This window comes from Larimichthys crocea, chromosome XX (assembly GCF_000972845.2).
Source record: "Larimichthys crocea isolate SSNF chromosome XX, L_crocea_2.0, whole genome shotgun sequence".
NCBI lineage: Eukaryota > Metazoa > Chordata > Actinopteri > Sciaenidae > Larimichthys > Larimichthys crocea.
In genome coordinates, this window is record NC_040030.1 from 2,647,694 (window position 1) to 2,661,304 (window position 13,611).

A 13,611-nucleotide genomic window follows, 5' to 3' on the forward strand; every position below is an offset into this window, starting at 1 on the left:
ACCCTGATTAACTAAGGGAGTACTGTACAAAATGCGTGTGAAAAGGTGTATAAAAGTGTGTGGTTAGGGGTTTTACGGCCTTAAAACATGTATAATAATTGTTAAACTTACTTTGCGGATTCCGTTTATTGCGGGTTATTTTTAGAACGTATCCCCTGCGATAAACGAGGGACCACTGTACAAATAAAATCAGATTTGATTTGATTAAAGAAAGAAAGAAAGAACGAAAGAACGAAAGAACGAAAGAAAGAAAGGTATAAGTAGTCAAATGAAGAGCCGTTTTGGGTGCCGAAAGAGCCGGCTCTTCTTGTTGAGCTGAGAGTCAAATGATCCGACTCCCTAAAAAATAACGAACTCCCCATCACTGTATGGCACGGAGGGGGAAAAGCACGCTGCAGAAACGTGACCACGCCGACAAACGCACTCAGCCCGTGTGGACCAATCAGAAGGCTCGAAGCTGTGTGTGGTGGGTGGAGCCAGCGGCTGACGGACTGACTGAGGCTGTAGGTGCGGTGCCGTTGGACGTTGAGCGGTTATTCGTGGACGTTGACGACGGATTTTCTCGAGATATACACACACACACAGACTGAAAACAAACCGGGGTGGAGATTTTCATACCGAACCGAGAGACGAATTTATATAACAGCTAAGTGCTCGCTACGGTTACCGTTAGGACGAGTTTTGACATAACCGTTGATGTAAATTCGTATTTACATAACCAGCTTTTACGGTCTGAGCAGCTTCAACCGCCGAGTTAAAGCTAAGTAAAGCCCTCTGACACTTAAAACAACGTGTTTTAGAGTGTTTAAACGTTATAATCCGGTTTGTTTATCACGTATTTTTTGATTATACGGAGAAAAAAAAAACAAGTTATACAACAAAGCAACGCTGCTGCTCGTCATCTGAAACCGGGTCCTAAAGTCCGCCGCGTTTGGGTTGGACACATTTTCACGGGAGCGCGCGTGGGCGCCGTCTCGTGCCCAAATGGTTCAGCAGATAGCGGTTTTTAAATTCATCGACATAATGGAAAAGGTCCTGTTAGAGCAAGGTTAATTTAAAAAGTAATTACACTTTTAAAAAAAAAAGGATTTTTTCATATTTGGATTCCCTTGTTTCTTCAGTTTTTTTTTGTGACTGGATTTTTTTTAAATAAAAGGGACAAATATATAAAAGACTCGTCCAGTTGAGTAATGGTCATTAATACGATCCACTGGTTCAGGAAGGGCTTGCGGCTCCACGACAACCCGTCCCTCAAGGAATCTCTGCTGGGCGCGGACACGGTCCGCTGCGTCTACATCCTCGACCCCTGGTTCGCGGGTTCTTCCAACGTTGGGATCAACAGGTGGAGGTGAGCAAGCACACCTGCACACACAGCAACATGCATGAGGTGTGGAGACGAGTGCATGCGTCTAAATGTGCAAATGTGGTGTTTTTGTTTTGAACTTTTCACATCCAAAAGTGCATTTTTTTGCATTTTTGGGAATGAAACAATAACTTTTTGTGCAACTATTGCCCCTTCCAGCTTCTTAAAAGTGACCTTTCTTTGTCTAATTTAAGAGCAAGTTGGATATATTTTAAAATGTACTATAGCCTGATGTCAAAACGTGTGTCTCAGAGGACGGTATATACATTTAACATATTCATTAAGCGTTATATAACAATATAAAAGAGATAAACTGCATATAAAAGATTACTGCAACCTAAAATATCTCAAATAAAAAATAAAAATATGCACATAAAGCTCCTGTACATTCACACATGTATAAATATGTGTAACGTGTAGCCATTCACACATGAAACTGAATATAAATAACAAATCACTGAAGTTATCAGCAGATTTGTTGATAATGAAAATAACCATTGGAATATTATCTTGTGTCTATAGTGTCTATAGTAACGATATAAACACACTTCTTGTCGAACATAGAAATCCTAAAAACAAAACATTACAAAACAAATATTTTAAATCAGTCTTTATCAAACGTTTCACGGCGCCATCGTGACAGACGTCAGAATCCAGTCGATCCTGTTCAGGTGTTTACTCCTGATGTGCCCGACTCTTCATAATATTTCCAAGCATGAGACGTACTCATGCCACGTTTGGAGTCTTCCACTTGAGATCACCAGTGTCTTAGACTGTTAGATTGTCAACAACAAATCAGTTTATAATATTAAACAGTGTAGCGACCACGTTCAATTAAAAGAGGCAGTTAACAGGCTCTTTACTGTGACTCGCTCAAACCAAAAAACATTATTAAACACAAGAATAACAACATAACGAGATGGCGAGCAGAAAATATTCAAGCCGTACTCGAGGTCATACTACACAACCTCTCCGACAAATAAACAACTATATATACTGTACTATATACACATTTTGGCTCCTGTAAACAGTGTGTTTCAGAATATCTCTATTATATATTGCACTAGGTATCTTTTTGATATTTGTCTTGTCACCATAGTACATAACAAATTATCATTGATATGTAATTATCAAATTAGTGTCAGTGAGATGATTTATAGATACAGCGCACCGCTAATTAAAGTGGTTTGCGCCCTATTACATGAGATTTAGTGGTAGATCAAACTATAATCAACAAAAACGTCAATTATTCTGTCGGATACGTGATTAAAGGAGGCTGACATCACATTTAATATGTTACGTTTTCTTCTCATAAGAAGCTCAGTCACTTTGGTAAACAGTATTTTGGTGTGTTGATCCTCACCGTCCTGCTAAACTATAATTATTCCCTTTGCAGTCTTTATTTTACAGCTCATTCCAATGCAGATCCACACTTTACTGTGGTCCGAGACACTAGATTGTGAAGGACGCTCATTCGTTATTTCTCCTACAGCGATTAGACGCTTGGCAGAGACGAACTTTTCCGATATCCCGAGCGACTAATGTAGTCCTGAGATAGAAATGGGGAAACGTCTCCAGACTTAATGAGCCTCCTACTTTTGCCAGAGCTGAGAATAATAAATTAACGAGCTTTGTTTTGATCTCTTTGTTTATTTCAGACCAAGTCGTGGAAGGTTTGTCTGTTTAGTCTCAACTGGAAATTAAACCGCAACGAGCATTTAACACTTCAGGAGTTATTGGCTGAATTTGACCCAAGTGGCAAACTTCCCAAAAAAGTGCAGTTCCTCAAACGTCCACTTGGGGCTGGCTCCAGAAGTGAGTCAGTCTCCATAAGTCCCCATGTTCAAATGACTTCACAGCAGAAATAAACATGTTTACAGCCTGGTACAAAAAACAGTTTTGGTCTCTGTAGCTAATTTTAACTGTACTGAGGGTGAATTTTATAGAACTCACCTGTTCACATTATATTAAGGTTTAAAGTTATGCAGGATTAAGAGCGTGGACACTTTGATTGACAGGTAGGTGTAGTTACAGATGGCTTGTTTGTGCAACCAGGCGTCATTCGGTCCACCGATGATCCACGTCTTTGCTGATTTCTAGAAAAGGGCAGGGCTGTCAGGATGGTGGCGTAAACTGTCAGAAAATGTCGATCACCGTTTCCCATGTGACGTAAACGAATAGTTTTGTCCAGACCACAAAGACGTTAAGTTTTCTGACTGAAGAAACCAGAAAATATTCTTTTTTTTTTCCACATTTGAGGATCTGAAATTAAAGAGTTTTGATTTTTCCCTTTTTAAAATGACAAACCGTGAACTCTCTCGCAGCCCTAAATCATTTTACATAACTGACATTTCCTGAGCAGACTCCCCGCCTCTGTGTCTGTCTGTGCTTTCAGCGTTGCGCTGTATGAGTCTGGTGACACAAATAAGTGTATGACGCTTTAGGGGCTCATGTGACGCGAGATAAGAGCGAGGACCGTTTGCAAACTTATAACCCGCACTGCCTTTGTCCGGCTTTTAAGCCGCCCAGCAGAGTTAACCATGAGTGTTACGTCTGAAGTCTACCTAGACGTTTATGCCCACATTTGTGTGGAAAACTGCAGCTGCTGACTGAAAGAGCTCCTGAGGTTTACAGTGCAGTAGGTGTCTCCCGCTGGATGTTTTTCTTTCCTTTCCTGCTGCGCGCTCCGGTTTGCATTGCGGTGCCATGCCGTCACTGGAAGAGCAGGGCAGCAGCAGCAAAGGCTCGCCTGTTACAGAGCATCCATGTTACGCTCGTTACAGTTATGCAACTGCAGCCTGAGGGTGACGCAAAACTCACATGCGGCTCACCCATGCACTTCTGCACATGTTAGACATGTAAATGAGATTCAAACCCTTCGATCGGTAACAGCAACAAGAGGATCAAAGTCGCGTCCTCCTCTCGCATTTTTCTAGAAAGTTTTTGTCTCAACTTTTCAGCCGAGGCGTCGAGTCGTACTAAATCAGGCTTTACTTCTTCACCTTCCTGTTCTGATGTCAGTATTAACAGCTGGGCAGAGATTGATATTATCGGACACAACACATCCCTTCTGTCCGCACTGTTTCTTTGACTTATTTACCTCCTCATCCAGTCGCGTAGCAACGGCTTAATCATACTTGATTGCCTCGCTCCTTGGGCGCAGCAGATGTTTTGTCTGACGTGCTTCGCCTGTAGCGACGTGCCTCCATCTGATCGGCCTCTCAGAGCACATTAATGTTCGCTGAGTGTTCCTAATAACCTGGCAAGTAAATGATAATAATGCACCACAGGCTCCGCTGACATTTCTCTAGCTTTGCAACATTTCTGTGACTTTGCGTCTCACGGTGTTTATAAAATCATGCAATGGGCGGATTGTGCAGGAGGCTATGAAAAGCTCCCCGCAGCCTGCAGCTCCTGTAATTAACACGTCCTCACCGTGGTTATCGTTTGTTCAATTGAAGAAGTGAGCAGCATGCAGCCCTGTACTTTAGCTCTCTGGCATAATCCTCGATGGGTGAATGAGGCAGGTCAACGCCAGATGACATAATCACAATAACTCTCCGTTTCGCGTGGCGCAAGTAGGTCACTGTGTTAGTAGTAAACACTCCACCCTCCGCCGTTCTTGTCTTTTTGACCTACTTTTGCCTCCTCTGCTACTGCAGGAGACCCCGAATATCTCTTATTTACATTAATGCTTTACACTATAGAGTTAAGCTGGGTGGTTAACGGTGTGTAGAGTGTTTCGTAACAAACAGGATTGCGCATGGAGTCAGTCGGTATGTCTTTAAGGGTCAGGAGCATAACGTCTCACATTCCTGAACTAAATCCGTCTCTCCAGATGTAAATGCACACAGAGAGTTCCTGGAAAAAGAAAACACTGAATGTTAAAGTTAAATTGAATCTACGTCACCACTTCCCGAAGGTTCAGAATAGGACGTCAGTGCAGAAAACTTTAAAAACACACAAGAGAACACTCAAAGGTTTTCTGCAGTAAAATGTCCCATCAGACAAAATTTGCACGAACCAACTTAAAGATGCTGTCTAATGATGTCGTCCAATGAACATCACTACAATTACAACCATACCCTCCACCCCTGGTTGACCTATCAACTTTCGCCTCCATCCATTGCGCCCTTCCTCTTATCCTGAGCCGGGTTGTGGTGGCAGCAGGCCTTCCCATGCTAGATGGGTGATGTAGTCCCTTCGGTGTCCAACTTTCTTGCAATCAGCACAACAGAAAGGCTTTGGTAGACAACAGTAGCTTCCTGTTGGTCAATGATACGACACACACAGCTTCTCAAATGTGACAAATTTCTGTTTTCTTTCAATATCTTTGGGCCTGAATGTAAATGTGAACTCTCAAACAGCCTTCTCTTCAAACAGCGTTCATAATTTTCCAGATTTTTTGTCAGAATCAAAGACCGAGACCAAACAACTGATTGATTAAATGGGAAAACGATCAGATTAATCAGTAATGAAATGGTGAAGTTACCTCTGACTTCCATATCAGCCCGTATCAGTCTACAGAGCTTTTCATACTCAACCCTCGTGTTATTTGCTCTTGAACGTCCGCCTACACTCAAATCCACGACCTTCAAAATGAATAATAACATCAGAATGTGGATGATTCATCAGACTTCCACATTCGCCAAAACCTGAATGAAAGCCGGCATTGTTCTGACTGACTGAAGACCATCGAGCCTCTTTAAAAACCAGATTCACAACTGCACGAATATTTATGAATTTAAATATAATTAGGAGAGTTACAGTTGGGTAGTTTAGCTTCATTGTCAGTGAGAAGTTTCCTCTCCCACCTGTCCTTTCAGAGCAAGCTTCCACCTCCAACCTCTGGTACCTATAGCAACAGCACAGGAAGCACCATCTTAGTGCCGCTCTGTCTGCATGCATGTGTGTGCGCTCTGTTTACATTTCATATTCAGTCCAAAACAGCTCAGATAATCACCAAACACATTTATTTATTACTTTGCTGTAACGGTAAGAGAAGGATCTGTCGTCTCCCGTCGGGTCAGCGTTTGTTTCTGTTCACTGACGTCACTCGCTGTGATGATTAATCTGGATTCAGGTCGGTCGACACATTGACTGTCTGCGTGATTTGGCTTCCAGAACGAGTCCATGCTCCGTCTCTTTAGGAATAAATCGCCGTCAGAAGATCGCATGTGAGGAATACTGTCTCCATTTCCATGGCCCACGGGTCACACATGTTTATTCATGCCGAGTGAGCGTTAAACTGGGCGATTAAACTGTCAGGATCACAAAGAAGAAAATCGTTTCATTTCATTTTCATCTCAGGTTATTCGCCATTAGGAATGACTGTTTTACGAGGTGATAAAACCGATGTCGGGAGGTATTACTCAGAATTTATATGACGGACGCTTCAAGCTAAGGAAACATCAGCTTAAATGAGTTCCCACGATGGAGAATGTGGAATAAAACAAAGGCGCTTTGGTGCCACAGGTCGTGTAAAACACAGATTTATCTCCAGAAAGTGATTGGTATGGAGGGAATTATGCGACACTCCTCACTTCAGAGCTGAACAGGGCTGCAAACTGATGATTATTTCCATCGTCAAACTAATTATTTAGGCAAAGGAGCCTAAACGGCCTCAAAGTGACGTCTTGAAATCCAAAGACATTCCCCCTTTTAAAATACAAATGAAACAGGTCATCGATCATCAAAAAGGAAGCCTTGGTGACTCTGAAATTCAGGGCCATTAATAGTTTGGACGATGGAAACCAAAGAGATTTGTCTCCTCGTTCATATTTCAACGCTTCCTTTAATACTTCTGGTCGTATCAGATACGTTAGCCAACAACACTTGTCGTATCTTTGCCTTACATGTGATGGAAAAAATAAAGCTGCTCTACCAGGACATCCATCGACCCACACCGTCCAACCCCGTCTCTTCGATATAGTAAAACAGGTTGTTTATTTCTCCGTCTCTCAGCTCTACAAAGCCGTCCATGCAGCGCTACAGTCCAGTGTTCGGCCTGTGACGTTGTTATCTAACCAGCAGTGACACATTTACCACTAATGGGCTCCTTCAACACTATTAAAGCTGCTGGTTGTCCTCCCATCTCTCCCGGCAACTGACGTTTCTTCTGACTCACACAGCCTCTGCGACAGTAAACGGAATATTTTTGTATTGTTGATGAAACAAGAAATTTGGACGACGGATTAATCAATGAAAGTTTATTAGTATATTCTCACTAGTGAAACCGAATGAAAGGAAATTAAAGCCACATGAATCTACAGCGTTACCTCCATCCTCACCCCGCTGACTCTGGAGGATGCACATTAACAAAGAACGAGCTTCTCTTTCCTCTTCTGTCAGCTCCGCAGTTTATGCAATTAGGTCACGTACTTTTAAATCTCCAAACTCGTGAAGCTTTCCCATGCGTCAGCACCGCGTTGTGACGGCGGCGATATATTATTTTAGAAAACTGCTTCCCCGTGTAAGTTGTCTGAATAGATTTCGCCGCACCTCGCTGCACGAAAATTAGCATATCAAAGAGCAAATTGAACTGACGCTGCTGCTTCACATCTCGCTTCTCAAAGCCGGAACAACCTGAAATAATCACACGAGAGTTTTCTCATCTTCTTCTTCGCCTTCTCAAACTTTGACCCTTTTTTTCCAGCTTCAGCATCATGAGACTTCCTGACACCGAACATCTTTCTTAACATTTAACAGTCAGTGTTTTAATCCCTGTTTTTCTTCGTATCATCCTCCAGGTTCTTACTGCAGAGTCTTGAGGATTTGGACTCCAGCCTCCGTAAGCTCAACTCTCGACTGTTTGTGATTCGAGGCCAACCCACTGATGTCTTTCCCAGACTTTTCAAGGTGACACGGCCGTCCGATTTAAACATGTTGCACCCGATAAACTGTTTAAACTGTGTCGTGGAGAAAACCCATTTTTACATCACTCTTACGTCACTGTTACATAGTAAAATCACCAGATCTGGATCATATGTCCGTGTTCTGAGCATCGCGTGAACGTAATATTGTCTATGTGTTTCCCATGAGGCTGCATGGTGTGTGTGTGTGTGCTCGACTCCTTGATCTTGGTCAAGGCCAATCTGAAAACAGACTGAATGTTATCTGGTGGCAGAGAAACATTCAGTACTGTCCTAGCTGTGTAATCTGTGTGTTTGTGCACACCACAACTGTAGCTCACTTTTTGTATCTGTTCTCCAGGAGTGGAACATTTCTCGTTTGTCCTACGAGTACGACTCTGAGCCGTTTGGGAAAGAGCGAGATGCAGCTATTAAGAAACTGGCCTCTGAGGCTGGAGTGGAGGTGACAGTCCGCATCTCCCACACACTCTATGACCTGGACAAGTGAGTTAATATCACCTCTAATCTGCTTAAAAGCGACGTTATCTACGCCTCCATCGGGTCTTTAACTCTTACTCTTGCTCATTTCACTCCTGCAGGATCATAGAGTTGAACGGGGGTCAGTCTCCGCTCACCTACAAGCGATTCCAGACCCTCATCAGTCGTATGGATGCGGTGGAGTTGCCCGCCGAGTCCATCACGGCGGAAATCATGGGCAAGTGCAGCACGCCGCTGTCCGACGACCACGACGACAAATTTGGGGTCCCGTCCTTGGAGGAGCTTGGTGAGTCAAGCCAGAAGACGAACCATGATCAAACCGAAACTCAAGATTACAGGCAGAGTTTTAACGTTGTAATGTTTTTTGTTGTTTTTTTTAATGTGCAGGTTTCGATACCGAAGGTCTGTCCTCAGCTGTGTGGCCGGGGGGAGAGACCGAAGCCCTCACAAGACTTGAGAGGCATTTGGAGAGGAAGGTGAGTCAAATCAGACGAGTGAACGGTTTAAAGGGGGATTCCTGTCGCTTGAAAGAAGAACAATCAGCAGAAAATGCTTCACAAACCTACAAAAATCGGCTCTCTGACCTGAATATTTGTCGCCGAAAAGCAGCTAATGTTTGAGATAAACGTTCATCTTCGGTCGCTTCTCTCCAACCTTGATGCCATCGTTTCATATCTTATCTGTGTTTCCGTCAGGCGTGGGTGGCCAACTTCGAGCGTCCCAGAATGAACTCCAACTCTCTGCTCGCCAGCCCGACAGGCCTCAGCCCGTACCTGCGCTTCGGCTGCCTCTCCTGTCGCCTCTTCTACTTCAAACTCACCGACCTCTACAGGAAGGTATGTCAATAAACACCTGTACTGATTAAACAGAGTCAGACTCAGATTTAGAAGCTGGTTACAAGAAATAAACAAAGCCAGAACACGACAGGTAGGTAGGTAGAGCTTAGAGTTTAGTCTCAGTTTCAGACACTTTTCAGGCTGACTGCGGAGCTTCAACCGGTCTGATCGTCTGATTAGCAGCCGCAGCGTGACGTGTTTTTCCACAAGTTGAAACCTCTTCGCTGTAGGTCGCTGCGTTTTACCACCACACCCAAAATGCACCACCCCGACTCCAATGAATGGAAGAACCTAGAAGTATTTAATGCTTCACTTCAGTGCGAGAAAGATGGAAGATCTTCTCCTTGGCTCTCAAAAGTAACTGTCCTGTTGTTTATAGCACCACCTAATGGTCATCCTGCTGTTCTGCACTTGTGGTGTTTTTATTCAGACTCTTATTTTCTGTGTTTACAGTCCATAAATCGAAACCGATCTTTTATTTTTAACCTGCTCTCTTTCTTTACTCGGCAGCAGTCATGTGGAAGTTTAATGTTTTTTCAGCAGTTAACTAGTTTAAATACTTAGTGCTGACTGCAGCAGTCCAAGTTTCCTAAAATCTGCGTTTTCAGTCATTTTAATGATGTTGAAATAATGAATAGAAATGATAATCACTAATCACTCCTTCATCCCCGCCAGGTGAAGAAGAACAGCTCTCCTCCTCTGTCGCTGTACGGCCAGCTGCTGTGGCGCGAGTTCTTCTACACGGCGGCGACCAACAACCCCTGTTTCGACAAGATGGAGAGCAACCCCATCTGCGTTCAGATCCCGTGGGACCGCAACCCAGAGGGGCTCGCCAAATGGGCAGAGGGCCGGAGCGGCTTCCCCTGGATAGACGCCATCATGACTCAGTTGAGGCAGGAGGGCTGGATCCACCACCTGGCGAGGCACGCCGTGGCCTGTTTCCTGACCAGAGGGGACCTGTGGATCGGCTGGGAGGAGGGCATGAAGGTAGCTTTAATGTTTTGAAAGTATCAGATCCATTCTCGTGGTAAAAGCACAAAAACAAAGACCAGTTTCTGTTGAAGTCCATGTGAGTCCTTGTGTGTCTCAGCTAACCTGAGCCTTGCTTGTGCGTCTTCAGGTGTTCGAGGAGCTGCTGCTGGACGCAGACTGGAGCGTGAACGCCGGCAGCTGGATGTGGCTCTCCTGCAGCTCTTTCTTCCAGCAGTTCTTCCACTGCTACTGCCCCGTGGGATTTGGCCGACGCACAGACCCCAACGGAGATTACATACGGTACGCCGACATCTAGATTTGGTGCTCGTTCTCACTGCGGCGTGGTCCTGCATGCTCACTAATCCTCTCCTTCTCCACCTCCTCGCTCAGGCGCTACCTGCCCATTCTGAGAGGGTTCCCGGCCAAGTATATTTACGACCCCTGGAACGCTCCGGAGAGCGTGCAGAAGGCAGCTAAATGTATCATCGGAGTGCATTACCCAAAGCCCATGGTGAACCACGCAGAGGCCAGCCGCATCAACATCGAGCGAATGAAACAGATCTACCAGCAGCTCTCCTGTTACAGAGGCCTCGGTAAGGACGCAGCGCGAGGCACAGGGAGTCGGTTCTCACAGACATCTTTAATTATTGATTTGAAACCGGATCAACCAGGATCACCTGAAATGACTCCTCATTTCTCTGAAAGGCTGTTAAATAAAAGTGAACAAGCACAAAACAAACCGAGCAGGTGTAAATAGCTTCAAGTCACGAGGCAGACTTGATGTCTGTATATTTGATCTGGCTGCCTTTTCATATTTGCTGCAGTTTTAACTAGCAGTCACACTTTTCGGTATCAATGGAGAGGACGACGTGCGCCTAAAAACTCCAGTCAAATACCGTACATCGTCCTTCGCCTCTCTTTTATGATGGAGAGATTCTTCCCTCGATCATCCACACTCAGTGGTCGAGGTTATATCCCGAAATTTAGACCTTTTTAAAAAGATCTGCTGCTTCTGAAGAAGTTAAATTAAAGACTGTTCCCTTCCTCCTCCTTTGTTTTTGTTTGTTTGCATCTCCTTGTTTCTTTGTACGATGTGTTGACTGTGTGTTGTCTCTGTCTTCAGGCCTTCTGGCTACAGTCCCGTCCAACTCCAACGGTAACGGCAACAGTGAGTCGGGATATCCTGTTGAGGCTTCGCGTGACGCTGCAGCTCCATCTGGTAAGCAGCCTACCTCCTACAGTCGTCCTGGATTCTTCGTCTTTGTATTTTCTGCCAGCGAACTTCAACTTGTTGTTTTGTTTTCGCAGGCTATCAGATGCCGGTTCACTCGCAGGGAGACTGGCAGAGCGGCGTCATGATGTACATGCAGGGAGATCCACAAAGCATCGGCACACCGCAGCAGGGTGAGCAAACATTTCATCTGTCACGATGTTTATTTTCATGTGTTTGTTACCCTCATGGTGTCATGCAACACTCACGTGTCCTGAAATTGTCCTTGAATTTCAGGTTACGCAGGCACCAGTGCCAGTGTGATGCGGTATGCCCAAGGCTCACAGCAGATTCCCGGTCCCGTAATTCAGAAAGGTGAGAAGTGCCTGCAGCAGTTTGTATCAGCCGTGACTTTATAATCCAAAAGCTCTTTGTTGTTATCCACAGAGGCGATAAAACTTTGTTTTCAAGGCGACTTTCCTAAACTGTGTTGTTGTGTTTTTCAAGGACCCGAACACCACTGCACCTCTCAGACCGTCGGCAAGCGGCACAATGAGGACTCCAGGAGCTGCAAAGGCTCTAAAGTTCAGAGACAGAGCAGCCACTAGGAAGGTTTGTTCGAAACTTTATTTCAATTTATTCCAACTGAAAGGTCAGGCAGATAAAAATATCGAAATACAAAAAAAGAGATAAAGTATCAGTTCATTCATTCGACGTTTTTCAGTGTGTTTCCTCTCTGTCTCTTCACAGGAGTGTCTGCAGACCGTGAACACAGCCCGACACGACATGGACACATTTTTGTTGTTTTTTTGTTACAGCACTACACTGTTGCATGAACACACCTTCAGGAGAAACTCACCATTAAAACACACTCGCACGTTTCTCACTGGGACTGTATATTATCATGTGGACTGCACGGCCCGGCCCAGACAGCACTGGAGCGGCTGTTCTCTTTATGTTCGGGGTTTAATATTGCCGGGACAACAAGTCTTTGTGTATATAATGAATTTGCTAATTTCAGCTCACATACAACTTGTACATATTTGGATATTGTATGTGCGTTTTCTCTCTTTGTGTAGCCATAGACCCACTGATATATTTTTGATATGAGAAATCGTTGTGGATGGATTCTTTCTTTTTGGAAAATTTGCAATAAAAAAAGAAAACATTTATAGACCGTCCATTCCCAAAACACGATGAGAAATCTTGTATCTAACACCGCTGCCTGTCCTCTCATTTGTTGTACTTCCCTCCTTTCGAGCCATCCGACGTATCAACATTAATGTTTCCATCATTTCCTTTCTCTATCTCAGTACTAGTCGTTTTTTGTTCCTTACCGCCGTAGAAGCAACATCAGCGTGATGTTATCGTGTAAAAAGGCGACAGGCGAGTAGAGAATCTTCATATCATGGTGTCAACATCATGGACCTGTATAATCCCCCTCAATAAATGTACCACTGGAGAGAACTGCTTCACTTGTTCTTGTGTCCTCTCTCTGTGCTTGTTTAATTAAACATGGGTTAAATATACAAATGGTTTCAGTCTGTTCTTTGAAGCTGAAGTGTTACACTGATCAGCCATAACGAAACAAATCAGAACACCGTGTAGCTGTCAGGAGTGTAAACATGAATGGATGTTTGACTGTGTTTGAAGAGAACACGAGCTGTCATCACGCCACAGAGCGTTTGCAGGATTATGGAGGCTCGTAGCTGATCACCCCTCCATTCAGCAGCTGTAAAACGCCACAAGGAGAGCAACAGTGACACCTAGTGGCTAGACAGAGGGGTGGTCACACAGAGCACCTCCAAAACTGGATCTCTTGTGGGGGTGTTCTCCGTCCGCAGTGGTCAGTACCTATCAAACCTGGCAAGTGAAGCCTTA

General features: G+C 44.3%; 1 protein-coding gene across 1 annotated transcript; it reads left to right on the plus strand.

Annotated features, from left to right (window-relative positions):
- Window positions 1–486: 486 nt before the first annotated feature.
- On the plus strand, window positions 487–13,259 carry cry1a (cryptochrome circadian regulator 1a). Its single transcript, XM_019276933.2, has 14 exons — window positions 487–1,348; window positions 8,113–8,221; window positions 8,576–8,718; window positions 8,814–8,998; window positions 9,100–9,188; window positions 9,408–9,548; window positions 10,224–10,535; window positions 10,669–10,820; window positions 10,911–11,113; window positions 11,644–11,739; window positions 11,829–11,924; window positions 12,028–12,105; window positions 12,238–12,342; window positions 12,481–13,259. Exons 1-13 carry the CDS (start codon window positions 1,191–1,193, stop codon window positions 12,336–12,338), a joined length of 1,863 nt encoding a protein of 620 aa, XP_019132478.1. The 5' UTR covers window positions 487–1,190; the 3' UTR covers window positions 12,339–12,342; window positions 12,481–13,259.
- The last annotated feature ends 352 nt before the right edge of the window (window positions 13,260–13,611 follow it).

Coding starts and splice junctions, on each gene's coding strand:
- cry1a (XM_019276933.2), top strand. CDS start 1,191: ATGGTCATTAATACGATCCACTGGTTCAGGAAGGGCTTGCGGCTCCAC. Junction 10,536..10,668: donor GCTGGGAGGAGGGCATGAAG/GTAGCTTTAATG, acceptor GTGCGTCTTCAG/GTGTTCGAGGAGCTGCTGCT. Junction 11,114..11,643: donor CTCCTGTTACAGAGGCCTCG/GTAAGGACGCAG, acceptor CTCTGTCTTCAG/GCCTTCTGGCTACAGTCCCG.